General features: G+C 42.3%; 1 protein-coding gene across 3 annotated transcripts in view; it reads left to right on the top strand.

Moving 5' to 3' along the window:
* Window positions 1–14,875, top strand: part of fmnl1b (formin-like 1b) — a 38,296-nt gene that overhangs the window by 7,332 nt on the left and 16,089 nt on the right. For 2 of the 3 annotated variants that reach the window (XM_020712125.3, XM_011488529.4), the window contains exons 2-6: window positions 9,146–9,229; window positions 10,264–10,347; window positions 10,545–10,618; window positions 10,951–11,034; window positions 11,145–11,276. In XM_020712125.3, coding sequence (XP_020567784.1) covers window positions 9,146–9,229; window positions 10,264–10,347; window positions 10,545–10,618; window positions 10,951–11,034; window positions 11,145–11,276 — 458 coding nt within the window. The remainder of the gene's footprint in view (window positions 1–9,145; window positions 9,230–10,263; window positions 10,348–10,544; window positions 10,619–10,950; window positions 11,035–11,144; window positions 11,277–14,875) is intronic. The other variant, XM_078937617.1, reaches the window with a different exon arrangement.

Below are 14,875 nucleotides of genomic sequence, written 5' to 3'. Positions count from 1 at the left end.
GAACTCTCTAAAATACTGGAAACAACTGTAGAAGAAGAAATATTGAGTTCTGTTGGAAACAAACAAACCTGCAGCGTAGAGGGACATGATCTTCAAAACGTGATTTTATTAATGTTATGATTATTATAAAGCGCCTGTTGGCTCATAATTTCCTCCTTTTTTTCTTGGCCGGAAGAACGGTTAGGGTTAGATTAATACGTGCCAACAACAACATTTAGCTGTTAATGCAGTTAAAATCCATGCGGTCAATGCTGCAATCTGCATCTTGACTGAACATAAACATGTGGGAACATCAGCTTTTTATTTTTTTCTGGACTCTGTTGGAAACATGAATTTAAATGATTGTTTACATGGTTTCTCACAAATGAGCGGCATTTCTGCTTTACAAAGCCGCCTCCGTTAGCTCAGATACCGTCCCAAAGCCGCTCCTCTGCTTGGAGACCCGGTTGTCCTGAGTCCAGCAGCTCGCTCACGCAGAGCGGCCGGCCAGACCGGTCCGAAGCCTCCTCCAGAGCAGACACCTTTCTCGATCAGAAAGAAATTTTGATCCAACAAGCCTGAGTGGGGCAGAGTATTCTGAACGGCGTGTTTACGTGACACATTTTTATTCTGATCAGGCGTTTATTCTGGTTACTTTTGTCCATGTTAATGCAGCTAGCGATGGCGATTAGCACCAGCTTTACCAGTGAACACATTGGAGAAGTTAAAACCTGTAGAACGTGTGGAAGTTATTGAAATTTGGTCTGTTTTCCCCGGAGAAACTGAACTTTGGTTTCATTTGAAGTGAACATGCCAAGTTCAGGACTTCAGTTGAGCATTATCTCCATCTTCTTTTATCCTCTTGAGTTGTGTGTGTGTGTGTGTGTGAGGAGTGGGTTTAATGGTGCTGTGGTGGAAAGTGTTGTGACAGTTGCGCAGCAGTTACTGCAGCAGAGATCTGGCTGTGTGTGAATGCAGGAAATAATCACAGGTAATTCAGCGGCCAAAAGAGTTCCTGTTCTTCCTGTTGCTCTTGCTACATCACCACTGTCCCCGACCGTAAGCAGATCCCCCCCCCAGCATCTCAGACCTGCTGAGTCTGCACAACAAACCGTCAAAGAATACAGAGGAGCCCTCTGTGGCATGGCTCCATGTAGACAGAAAAGCGGGGAAATACACATATTTGTTCAGCTGAGTCCTGAGCGGCTTCTGTTGGAGCTCTATTTGTGTTTCCAGCTGCAGTGACATAAGCTGACCAGGAGACAATGACTGTTCATGTATGTTGAGACTCCCCCCATGCTTTGCATAAACTTTGAATATTTCCAAACAAAGAACGTTGTTGTTAGTTGAATTCTAATTCTACTTCTCTACCATTTGGATTATAAATAAACAGAAATGAAAAAGGAAGAAGTATGTAGTTCATTAGAAAATGTGCTTTTAAAATGTAAAAACAAGGAATGACTTCAATAACAATACATTTGAATTTAAAATGTACTTAAATAAGTGGTTCCAATAACAGGAAGTCTCACCACAGTAGTTTTTCCCACACCTATACAGGAGTGAAAGTCTTTTTTTTTACTCAAGAAGCCCCTATAAGCACAGTTTGTGTCACAGGAAGCTGCAATCAATGCTCCATCTGGGCCTAACCGTGCCGCTCATGCAGCCTCGTCTCTGAACATGTTGGTCACAGTAGCTGTGTTTCCATTCACTATGAAATTGTGCAAATTGGATACAATAAATTTGCCTAATGGTGGCCAGCCTCACAGCCAGAAGACCCCTGGTTCAAGTCCCAGCTGGGGGTCCTGAACCAGAACACCAATGGGGGTCCTGAACCAGAACACCAATGGGGGACCTGAACCAGACCACCAATGGGGCTCCTTTCTGTGAGGAGTTTGCATGTTATCCATGTGCATGCGTGGGTTTTCTCCAACTGCCTCTCACCGTCCAAAAATATACTTCATTAGTTCATTGGTGGCTCTAAATTGTCCCTTGGTGTAAATATGAGAGTGCATGGGTAACGGACTGTAACAGACTGGCGACCTGTTCAGGGTGTCCCCGCCCATGAGTGGCCAGGATAGGCTCTGGCAGCCCTGTGACCCAGAACGTGACAAAACAGTTTAGAAAATGAATGAATGAATAATGGAAAAACGAGAATTTAGAAAAAACTTGCATTTATTGAAAAACTAGTTTTTGCACTTGGAGGAGGAGGTGGTTTTTGAGGCGTATCCAAATTGACATGTTTCGCAAAACTGCAGTGGAAACACTTTTTTCAAATTAAATGAGTCACATGAACAACAACGGGATGGTTGTTTTGGTGCCAGCAAATCTACAGATATTCTTCTGACTGTTTTAGAAAGACTATCTTTGAAATGTTTACTTGTTCCTAATAGATTGGAAAGCTTATGTTTACAGTCATTGTCCATAATTGACACTTTTCAGGTAAATGTTATTTTTGATATACGTGTATACGGGAGTTTATGGTTGACAGTTGTGTCCAATATTCAATAAATGGTCTAAATGCTTACAAATACATGTATATGAAGTTTTAAAGTGATACTTGTTCCTATGAAAGCCATTACAGTGTGATTGTCCAGTAAAAGAAAAGTTGTGCATTTCTAATAAAGAAGCAAAAAAGAAACCTAAACTTTGTGGTACTAGAGACAGGTTTATCGACAAATACCGGCTATCGGGCACAGATTTAGGGGACGTATTGGCTGGAAAAAAATTACATCGGCCCATCCCCAATCCACAGCTCCTCTGGAAAATCACCAACCACCAGTTCCCAAAATGGCTTCATCCGTAGCCCCTCCCAGGAGGGGAGCACGGCCTGAAGAAGACGCGACGTCTCCTTCGATGATGAGCGCTAGCGCCGCGGCAGAAATGTGAATGGATCTGCTGTCAATCAAAGTATTGGTCACCGTGTTTTTAAAGGACTTATCGCATGAGTTGGGTTGTGTTGGAAACGGTGTAATTGCAAAATTGTGTTTTTTCGACATTTCTAGAATTTTGATGTGTGACTGGAACTCAGCTAGTGTTGCAAAGCAACAAGACAGGACGTTTAGAAATGTTTTGCCCCTCATTTTCACTTGTCCCTACTCAGCACAGGCCTGTTTTTTGTTGTTTTGTGTTGTCGCCATTGTCTGTGTAAAGAATGGAATGCCTAACAATCAAACAAAACTTGTGTTGTTGACTCAACTTGACAGAACAGGGACTGATATGTGTTGCTGTTGCACACTACCCCACACAGTCATCCTTGACAGTACATTATCCTTTCAGTCTCACATCAACAGCATTACTCGCTCTGCCTACTTTCATTTACACAATATTAATCGTCTCCGCCCCTCCCTCACCGTCCTCTCCGCTTCCATCTTGGTTCATGGTCTGGTCACTTCTCGCCTCGTCTACTGCAATGCACTTCCCTCTGGTCTTCCCAATCAAACTCTGAATAAACTTCAGTTGGTCCAGAGTTCAGCGGCCCGCATCCTCACCGGAACTCCTTCCTTCCATCACATCACTCCCGTTCTCCAGCAGCTGCACGGGATTCCAGTATCTTTCAGGATTCGATTCAAACTTCTTCTCTACACGTTCAAAGCCCTCCATAACCTGGCTCCCTCTTATATTTCCTCCATATTAAAGCTCTCTCCGGTCTCTCCGCTCTTCTTCCTCCTTCAGCTCTCCGTCCCTCCGGCCCGTATGGTCACCATGGGGGAGCCGTGCCCCAACTCTGAAACTCTCCCCCCAGACCTCCGTATCATTGACTCCTTTTCAATATTTAAATCCAGACTCCAAACCTGTTCAAATGTGCTTTTCCAGATCACAATTCTGATATTTTCATCTTCTGTTATCTAAATTTATTAATGAGCTCAACGTATTCATTGTGCTAACAACATTTTGTGATTTTATTGTTTTACTTTTGAATCTGTAAAGTGTCCTTGAGTGTTTTGAAAGGTGCTTTTAAATAAAATGCATTATTATTATTATTATCATCATCATCCACTCAGAAGCCAACCAAAGTTAAAGCTAACCTTCCTGAAAAACTGCTGCAGCTGCTCTTTAGGTTTAATTGATTTACATGAGAGGAAAAATGATCACAAAACCAGGAAGCCATCGTTTTTTTTCTTTAGCTCATCCGTTGAGTAGAGGAAAAGGATGAATTTATTATCTGGCTGCACTTCCCAAGTCATTTTATACACACTTTTTAACGTTTGGCACTTTGTTTCTTCCTAATTTGATTCATGGCATGAACAGCATTTACTCTGATTACTTTACTTCTGCTCTTTGCTCCACTGGAAAGTCTGTTTGCATTTACACTCTTAGGCATTTCTTTGCAAGTCATCATTTTTATCTGGACCTTTCTTAACACAACTTTAATATTCTACATTCCTGTAATCTGAAAACATGTCGACGCTTCTGATGTGGACAAAAACAAGGACACATCTCTGTGAGCGTGATCTGGTGCACCGAGGCGTTCAGCCAACGGAGAGGCGAAAAGGAAACTCATCAAAGGTGAAACCTGATGCGTACGGCGCTTCGCAGGTTGTGTTTTTGATTGTTGTGGCGCACATGCAGCGCTCAGCTGAGCCTGCGACGACACCAGGGCCGGATCATTTTACAATACAACAGTAAACAATGTGATCACCGGATCAGACATCTGATTCCAAACAGCCTGATGCTCTGCTGTGACATCATTCAAAGCCACAAATGCAATCCCTCTTTTGTTTGCACGTTTCAGAACAGAAGCCATATGTAGCAGGGACAAACCAATAACCTTTAAAGCTTACTTAGACAGGTATGCTGCATGAAATCTATAGGTTTTTTTTTCTAAAATGTTTACCTTTTAAATCTAAAAATGTAATAAAAATGTAAGTTTTATTTTAATTGAACCCCATTGGATTTACTGAAACCTCAAATCTGATTGTAGCAGAACATTCATCTGCATTCATCACACTAGTTAATCTGCGTGAATCACATGATGTTCAGGTTCTCCTTAATTCAGGTTCTCCCAAATTAAAACAGCTTTTAGTTTGGGCTAAATTCCTGCTCCAGCTAAAATACATGCAAACTCCACAAAGAGGAACTTCAGTCAACAGGGGCGACATGTGCTGCTTCATTTCTGCCGTTGAGAATCCACGTGGGCGACATCAGAGATTCTCACTCCAGGTTCATTATATCTATGGTTGAAGAGAATGATGATAAGGAAAACTGAAACCTCTGAATTTTCAAAAGAATAATAAATAATTATCTAAAGGAGAGTTCTTGTTACTGTTGCACTCTGTTGGACATGCAGAGACGGCAAAATGGTTCTCTGTTGATCTTTAAAAAGTTTGTAGTCAAATGATTAAAGTGAACATGGAGCGACGGCAGACTCATCATTATACTGTACACAGCAAAGGTTCCTTTCATTGATTTCATACCTTTATTGTCCGTTACAGTCTTGACCATCCTGGTCAAAATGAATCTTCATGCACAATGATGCAAATCAGACGCTACAGCTCGTGGTCAGCGGTCCTCTCTAGAAAACGGGGGGAGCCGACCAGCAGCATGAGACGCAGGTTTCAGCCAGACCTGGACGTTGACATTTACCCTGATGTTAGTCCTCCTTACTGCCGTGGGATTCTGCCGTTGGTGCTGAACCTTTGAGGAATTGTTTTACAGATGGAGCCTGACCTCTGAGACTGACTCAGGCTGTGTCCAGATCCCCCCCCCACCCCCACCCCCACCCCTTACTAATAAACTATGTAGTGTGGCACTAAGTAGTGCCCTGGATTTTAAAGGCAATTCAGACACCACGCTCACTACTTGTATTTTTTTTTAACGGCATATATGACGTCATCGATTTCTCAAAGTTAAAATCTAATTACTACGACCGTTTTGTGACTCCACCGTCTTCTGACAATAAAAATGTTGATGGTTTATTTAAAGATTTTTTTTTTGGCAAAAATTCTTCCGCTGCAATGCATTGTGGTCTTTATTCGCAGGTCTAGTGAGCATCGATGCACACTGGTTTTTCACAGAGACTTCTGGAAAATTTCTAGGGAACTGGATTTTGGAATTGTAGATTGAGACATCACTAGAAAATGGAGAACGCACTATAGAGTGAGTAGGGAAGGAATTCGGACACAACCTCAGTGTTCTTTGACAGGATATGTGATCACCGGCGCACAGAGACCGCCATTCATCAGTTTCATTAACTGTGAGGATTCATGAACTTTTTTTTTTTTTCTGTTTCAGCATTTTTACTTTTAGGTGACAAACTATTTTTTTCTACTTTTTTGTTTCTAGTCGTGTTTATAAAAATCTATACACTTAAATTATTTTTGTTTCCAAAATGTCAATGAAGTTAAAAAACCTTTGGCCTTCGCGAGAAGGCGCTAGTTCAAATCCCAACCTGCAGGAGCTCTGGCTTTTTCCCACAGTTCATAGGTTACTTGGTGGTTCCATATTGTCTCTTGGCGAGTTTGTGAGTGTGTGCCCCCCCAGCAGACTGGCGGCAGGTGCCCAACAGCAGCTGGGTTGGCTTCAGCAACCTCGTGACCCCGAAAGGCATTCAGGGATTCTTTTGTTTGGGTGTTTAGTAGTACAGCAACGTAAAGCAAATGTTTTTCTAACGATCCACATCCTTCATTTTGACATTGAAGTGTTTTAACTAGTCGATTACATTTTTGATTTTTATTAAATTATGTGTGGTCAGCCTTTTCATTATTTTATTCATGTTCCTGGTTATGTGCTCATTTTCACTGATGACGTACATTCCCATTGTCGGACCTTGGTTTAAGTCCCAATCCAAACGTAACTTTTCATTCAAATATGCCCTGTTGTTGCTGTTGAAGATTCTCTTCAATGACTTGAAGAATCCACAGAGAAGAAGGAAGGGCGGAACCTCAAGACAAAAACATGGAGAAAATGTTGGTCTACACTGAATTTCTAAGAAAGTCAAACAGTAGGAATGTTCTGGTTAAAACGGGTCCACAAACCCTCATCGATCCATCCCCCACACCCCCCTAACTAGGTTTATCAGATTCATCCATTATTGATCTGATGGCCTGTTTTCATCCCAACAACACGGGACATGCAGCCCCTCTGCACGTGTTTCATATTTCAGACCCACTTTATTTTTCCTCTTTTCAGACTCTTTGTTTTACACGAGGATATTTTTATGTCTGTCACCAAAGGCTTCAAGAAGTGTTATTATGGATCTATCTTTCCTGACTCTGCACATCGACACACTTTCATGTCTTTGCACAGTAAGAACTATTAAAAAACTACAGTTTTAGTGTACAGAAACATGCAAAGATCAGACCAAGATCAGGTTTGACCTTCACAGTCCATTCTTCTACAAACCACAGCAACTTAATAAAAGATAAATTAGAAACCTTTTGACACACCCTCTTTGTACTACGTTAACAATACAAATGACATGAAATTAAGATTTCCACAAACATAAAACCAATGAATAAAAAAGGGGATCAATATTTCATTCAGCACTAAGACTGGAACACTGCATTTTCCTAAACATTGTACTGGTATGTAGTAGTAAAACACTTCAGTGTAAATAAGCATTTAAATCACGTTTGTTTAATTTCCAAAACTCTGATGGTAAATATCACAACTAAATTAGATGAAGACAATGTAACGGGCAGAAAAAATGAATGAAAAATGCTTACAAATGACGAGAAAGCTAAAGAATAAAAATAAAATGGCAGGTTCGGGGTAAAATGGTAATTTTGATTTAGCTAGAAACTGAAGTAAATTGCTGTAAAAATGCATTAAGGTCTCAGAAACGATCCGGTGTTACAGAAAACCTAGACTACACAAGAACTATGGAGAACTGATTTGAACCACATGCAAGAGCAAGCTCAATGTCTGCTAATGTCATGTCACACAGGTCACACAGGTCAACCACCGTACGGGGTTGACCTGTGTGGGTGCTGGGGGGTTTTTGGGTCCGTAGAGGGTTCTGGAGGGGAGGAGCTGCAGGTGTGTCTAGTTCCCTTGGGGCTCGTACGGCCACCTCATGAAGGGACATCATGAAAATGGAACATAGCATTATTGTGCATGTGGTAAATGCATCCTGGAGGATTTGTAAGGCTGATGGTATAGTCGTACACACTTATGATGTATGGGTGGTGCTGTTGTAAGGTGCCTTCTGTGCGGCACTCCAGTCGGTTGTAAGTTCCAGTACTGGCTCCCTTTGACTGCACGCAAATAGGATACCCCCACTCAAACTATGTTCTGATTTTTTTTAATTTCCTAATTTATTTTGGCCAGGACCTTTCACTTTAACAGCACTAACAGGCTCCTGACCTACTGTGGTATTAAAAAACCCAAAATGTGATGTCCACTCATCACATTTATCATGGCCACTGGACAATTGCATGCAGACGCCGGGTCTAAAGGGGTTGATTCAGTGAACCTGATTCAAACTAGGTAACAGAGTGAAGCACAGAGGGGGAAGCTTCATGATGTGTCATCATGTTTATTCATGTTCTTATTTAACAGGGAAAAGACGGTCAAAGTTTTCAACGTCTTAATATTTGGGCTTTTCTTATAGAGTCTTCCCAGTTGAATGGGGTTTTATCTTTTGTCACTGTTTGAGCATTTCCTCTTTAGCTAAAACACATCTGAACGATGACTTCAGATGGTCCATCTACAGAGATGGGGACGTGGGCTTCAGACTCGGATGTGTGTCGTCTTGATGTGTACCTTGTTCTGTATTAGTGGGGTTCTGTTATTCTTTACGCACTCTTTAGTCCCCGTTGCTGTAGCAATTTTGTTGTACTTGTTGCATGACAATAAAGGTTCAATTCAATTTCAATTAAAAAGGTTTGGGGTTTGAAAATCGCGAAGATGTGTTTATTTTTGATCTGCAGAACATCGCTGTCCAGTCTATGAATAAAAGTTCTCTTTTTAATGCTTTTGCATTGGGAATGCATCAAATGGAAGCTAAAAGACTGGACGTGCCCAAAAGACGTTTGAGCGTCTCTGCATAACTGCTCCTCCTTTCTTCTTGTAACCTGATGGAGGTTTTGGAAAATCCCAGTCTCACCCAAAAAGATAAATCCATTTTAAACACTTAAACTGCAGCTGTTATGATTCCAACAAATGTTGTTTTATTGGCTCTTTAACCTTTAAGATAAGCAATTTGATATTTTCTTTTTGTTTCCAGAACACAATGAATCTTCCGCCCGACAAAGTAGAGATCCTGGTTCAGTATGACAACGAGAAGAAATGGGAATTGATCTGTGATCAGGTACTTTTTTTTTCCCATTCTTTGTGGGTTTTTATTTGGGGACAGGTTGCTCACAGCCTTTAGAGAGAAGCTATAAAAATGTTGCTCCCTCTTTAATAGAAAAATCCAAAAATAGAATCACTACAGTTCATTTTCTTCTCCTCTGGTAAATTTTGAAACTCTTGGGGAGCTTTCCAGCAAAAAAGCAGTGATGCTAATAATTTCACCAGCATTCTATGTGTTGCAGGTCTTAAGAATGTCAACTCTGAAATGACTAGACTGCAGATTGGCTAATAAATTCTGTCATTTTACCTTTCTACAAAATAGGTTAGAAAATCTAAGAGAGAAGTTTAAGATCACAGTGAAACTTTACTTTAGTTAGCAAAGTAAGGATGTGCTGTTGAACGTACCTCTCAGAGTAAATAACCTCCTATTTATTAAATGAAATGCATGTTTTTGGCTTTAAAACAGTGTTTGAAATACAGCTATTTTGAAATAATTGAAATATGTTGGTACTAAAATCCCACTTTTTGATGCAGCCAATGGCAGTCAGCAGCAGCAGCAACAGCTTTCGGCATTCCGACTCTGTTTTAAGAAATGAAAAGCTGTGGTTTACTTCAGTTTTGGCTCATTCTGGCCTCTGCCATTCAAAGCCAGACCAGCTTGTTGCTTTAAACCAAAAAAGGGCCAAAGGCGACAAAGCTTGATTAGGGGCTTCCTGGTTTCTAACACAAACCAGTTTTTCTGTTCACAGAATGTTTGCATTTCCTGAAAAAAAAAACACTCACACGGTAAAGCTGCACCAATGACTTCCTCACCCAAATGAAGTTCCAGCAACCAGAGATGAAAATGGAAACAAACTTTCTTTGTCACAACTTGTGCATTTGTTCAACGTCTGACATCAATGTTTCACTGCTCTCATCTGTGCCAAACTTAAAGCTATGCTGACGTTATTGTACATATGTGTCTAACAGCACGTGAACAAGGACAGCAGTAGGTTTTAGTATGTTTGCATGTGAGAAGAAATCAAAGCATCTGTTTCTCTGCCTCTTCAGGAGCGATTCAAGGTCAAGAATCCACCGTCTGCTTACTTGGAAAAGCTGAAAGCTCACCAGGTTAATGGAGGAATTGGCTGGATGGTAAAACCCAGAAAAAACCGATACGAGCTTTTGCTTTTTTTCTGCTCAAGGACAAAAACACACTTCTCAGATGACTATTACCTCTTTTTCTGGACTCTGTTAACATTGCAGTTTAAGTCCTTTCAGAAATATCTTAATTCCGTTTATGTTGGGATCTGGACAAAAACCTCATACCTTCTTGAAATGTGTTTTGTCAGTTCAAAAGACGTGTTGAAGAATCCACACCCGTCCTGAGGGAGCTGGAGATTTCCCTGAGAACCAACCACATCGGGTAAGTCCAACGGAAGCTACTGTCCGCTAAATCCTGATGGAAACAGGCATGACGGACAAATGTGTGGAGCTGTAGCACCAGTGGTAAAAATGTAGAAATACAATTTCAGTCTTTGGCTATATTTCCTGCCTTTGTGGGGTTAGGATGAGAGTTGGGTTCAGAAAAATGAGTGCATCACATCATTGTACTGATGGAACTATAGGGGCGATAATGCAACTGAAGCAATAATCCACCTCAAATTACAACAAAAAAACACTCTAAAGAATAAATGATGCTTTAGTTGGTCCTAACGTTTTAGCTACGGTAAGAAGTGTTCCTCTGTCTTTCTACAGATGGGCAAAAGAGTTCCTGAATGAAGAGAATCGTGGCTTGGACGTGCTTGTGAATTATCTTTCTTTTATTAACAGTACAGTCAAGTAAGTGTAAAGTTTAATGTCTTCTAACCGCCAATCCATCCCTGTTTCCAGCAGCGTGCGGCCTTATGGAGTTCAGATTAAGACAGATTATTGTCTATGTTGACCTGCAGGAATGATGTGGACACTTCGGACAGAAACACCGAATGCAGAGACCAGCACACCTACGCTTCTGTGGACAACCTCAATGGAAGCCCCCCACCCAAGAGCTCTGCCTCAAGAGCCAGCAGAGGCTTCACACTCAGGTATGTGACTGTAGTGACATTATTTATCTGAAATGACAAGGAAATGATTCGACTGATGACTGCTGTATATGGCATGGTGACAGTTGAATAACTCTCAGTTTTTCAAAACTCCCAGGAGTTATTTGTTCTGATGCAGCAGAGTCCATTAACCCAGAGGACTGTGAGGCGTTAAAGGCCCCACAGGGATGTGAAAAGAGCAGTTATAGACGATTCTGAAAACAAAATGCTGGATAAATAAACCTCAGAGGATTGATTTGTGTTATGTTGGTGGAGTGCAGTCCGTACACTTCATTTCCCTGAAATAAAATAGGCTTTCAGATTTCCAGTATCAACGGTTCCTCGAGGCAACTTGAGCTAGAGACGAATTTTCGATCATGCCTTTCTTGTTAGACCACGCCCTTCCACTGATACCACACCCCCTAAGCCAAAAAAGTCCACAGATGTGAAACGTCTTGCTTTGAAAGTGAAAAAATAAAAAACATATCCAAAGGCGAAAAAGTGTTACTGTAAATGATGATAAATAATAAAAAATCAACAACAGAAATAATAGATTAGATCTAAAAAGAAAAAATGAAAATGAAGCAATGCCAAGAGAGTCATTCCATGAAACAGAGTTTCAAACAATACTGTATTTACACACACATAGATGTGTGTGTAAATACAGTATATATAAATATTAAAATAACAAACATAGTGGCTTCTTATGTTGCTCCATGCAGGACTCTCACATCAGTTTTGATACACTTTCAGATTCATTTCTCTTTGCTGCAGTGAGTTGCATGTATTGGATTCTGCTCTTTTTTTTTTTTTTTTTTTTTAGCCTATCCCGGCCACTTTGGAAATCTAGCCACAGGGGTTGCAAGCCAGTAACTTCTGTGCCGGTCCCAAGCCCGGATAAATAGAGAGGGTTGCGTCAGGAAGGGCATCCGGCGTAAAAATTGCCAAAATAACCATGCGAATCATCCACAACACTTTAGACATACCGGATCGGTCGAGGCCCGGGTTAACAACGACCGCCACCGATGCTGTTAACCTACAGGGTGTCGGTGGAAATTTGACTACTGTTGGTGGAAGAAAGAGGGGAGGCAGAAGGGTCCGTGACCAGAGAGAGAAGGGAAAAGGCAGGAACATAGGTTTGAGAATAGGGACTCTTAACGTTGGCACAATGACAGGGAAAGGCAGAGAGCTGGCAGACATGATGGAGAGAAGGAAGGTAGATGTACTGTGTGTGCAGGAGACAAGGTGGAAGGGCAGCAAGGCACGTAGTATTGGAGGAGGATACAAACTGTTCTATCATGGTGCTTATAGGAAGAGAAACGGGGTAGGTGTGATTCTGAAGGGGGAGTTCGTAAACAGTGTTCTAGAGGTGAAAAGAGTCTCAGACAGGATGATGAGCCTAAAGTTAGAAATTGAAGGGGTGATGGTGAATGTAGTCAGTGGGTATGCGCCACAGGTTGGCTGTGAGTTAGAAGTGAAGGAGAGATTCTGGAGTGAGTTGGATGAGGTCATAGAGAGTTTTCCCAGAGGAGAGAGAGTTGTTATTGGAGCAGACTTTAATGGGCATGTTGGTGAAGGCAACAGAGGTGATGAGGAGGTGATGGGCAGGTTTGGTGTGAAGGAAAGGAATCTGGAGGGACAGATGGTGGTGGACTTTGCGAAGAGGATGGAAATGGCTGTAGTCAACACTTACTTCCAGAAGAGAGAGGAACATAGAGTGACATACAGAAGTGGAGGTAGGAGTACTCAGGTGGACTACATCCTATGTAGACGAGGTCATTTGAGAGAGGTTAATGACTGCAAAGTGGTGGTAGGAGAGAGTGTAGCCAGACAGCACCGCATGGTGGTGTGTAAGATGACTCTGGAGGTCAGGAAGAAGAAGAGAGGGAAAACAGAAAAGAAGACCAAGTGGTGGAAGCTACAGAATGAAGAAACTTGTGAGGAATTTAGGCAGAAGTTGAGACAGGTTCTGGGTGGTCAGGATGAGCTTCCAGAGGACTGGGAAACTACAGCAGAGATTATCAGGGAAACAGGTAGGAAGGTGCTAGGTGTGTCATCTGGAAAGAGGAAAGACGGTAAAGAGACTTGGTGGTGGAATGAGGAAGTACAGGAATGCGTCCAGAGGAAGAGGTTGGCTAAAAGGAAGTGGGATGTAGAAAGGACTGAGGAAGGTAGACAGGAGTACAAGGAAGCGCAGCGTAGAGTGAAGAGAGAGGTGGCAAAGGCCAAACAGAAAGCTTACGATGAGCTATATGACAGGTTAGACACAAAGGAAGGAGAGAAGGACTTGTACAGGCTAGCCAGACAGAGAGACAGAGATGGGAAGGACGTGCAACAGATAAGGGTGATTAAGGACAGAGATGGAAAGGTGCTAACAACCCAAGAGAGTGTACAGAAAAGATGGAAGGAGTATTTTGAGGAGCTGATGAACGAGGAAAATGACAGGGAAAGAAGGGAGGAAGATGTGGTTGTTGTGGAGCAGGAAGTAGCAGAGATTGGAAAGGATGAGGTTAGGAAGGCTCTGAAAAGGATGAAGAGCGGAAAGGCCGTTGGTCCTGATGACGTACCTGTGGAGGTATGGAAGTGCCTAGGAGAGACAGCAGTGGAATTTCTAACAAGGTTGTTCAATAGGATTTTAGAGAGTGAGAAGATGCCTGAGGAATGGAGGAGAAGCGTTCTGGTCCCGATCTTTAAGAACAAGGGTGACACGCAGAACTGCAGCAACTATAGAGGAATAAAGTTGATGAGCCACACAATGAAGCTGTGGGAAAGAGTAGTGGAAGCCAGGCTTAGGAAGAAGGTGGAGATTTGTGAGCAGCAGTATGGTTTCATGCCCCGTAAGAGCACCACTGATGCCATTTTTGCTTTGAGAATGTTGATGGAAAAGTACAGAGAAGGTCAGAAGGAGCTGCATTGTGTGTTCGTAGATTTAGAGAAGGCGTATGACAGGGTGCCGAGGGAGGAGCTGTGGTACTGTATGAGGTCGTCTGGAGTGGCAGAGAAGTATGTCAGAGTAGTTCAGGACATGTATGAGAGAAGTATGACGGTGGTGAGATGTGCTGTAGGTCAGACAGAGGAGTTCAAGGTGGAGGTGGGACTACACCAAGGATCAGCTTTGAGTCCTTTTTTGTTTGCTATGCTGATGGACAGGCTGACAGACGAGGTAAGACAGGAATCTCCCTGGACAATGATGTTTGCGGATGACATTGTAATTTGCAGTGAGAGTAGAGAGCAGGTGGAGGAACAGCTAGAGAGGTGGAGGTTTGCTCTGGAAAGAAGAGGCATGAAGGTCAGTCGTAGTAAGACAGAATACATGTGTCTGAACGAGAGGGATCAAGGTAGAAGCGTTAGGTTACAGGGGACTGAGGTGAAGAAGGTGCAGGAGTTTAAGTACTTGGGGTCAACAGTTCAGTGTGATGGGGAGTGTGGAAAAGAGGTGAAGAGGCGAGTGCAGGCAGGTTGGAGCGGTTGGAGGAAAGTGTCAGGAGTGTTGTGTGACAGAAGAGTGCCAGCAAGACTCAAAGGAAAGGTGTACAAGACAGCGGTGAGACCAGCTCTGCTCTATGGGTTAGAGACGGTAGCAGTGAGACAGAGACAAGAGG

This window comes from Oryzias latipes, chromosome 19 (genome assembly GCF_053564925.1).
Source record: "Oryzias latipes strain Hd-rR chromosome 19, Olatipes_Hd-rR_3.1".
Taxonomy (NCBI): Eukaryota; Metazoa; Chordata; class Actinopteri; order Beloniformes; family Adrianichthyidae; genus Oryzias; species Oryzias latipes.
The sequence above is the reverse complement of the archived record's forward strand: the minus strand, read 5'-3'. Positions and strand labels throughout refer to the sequence as shown.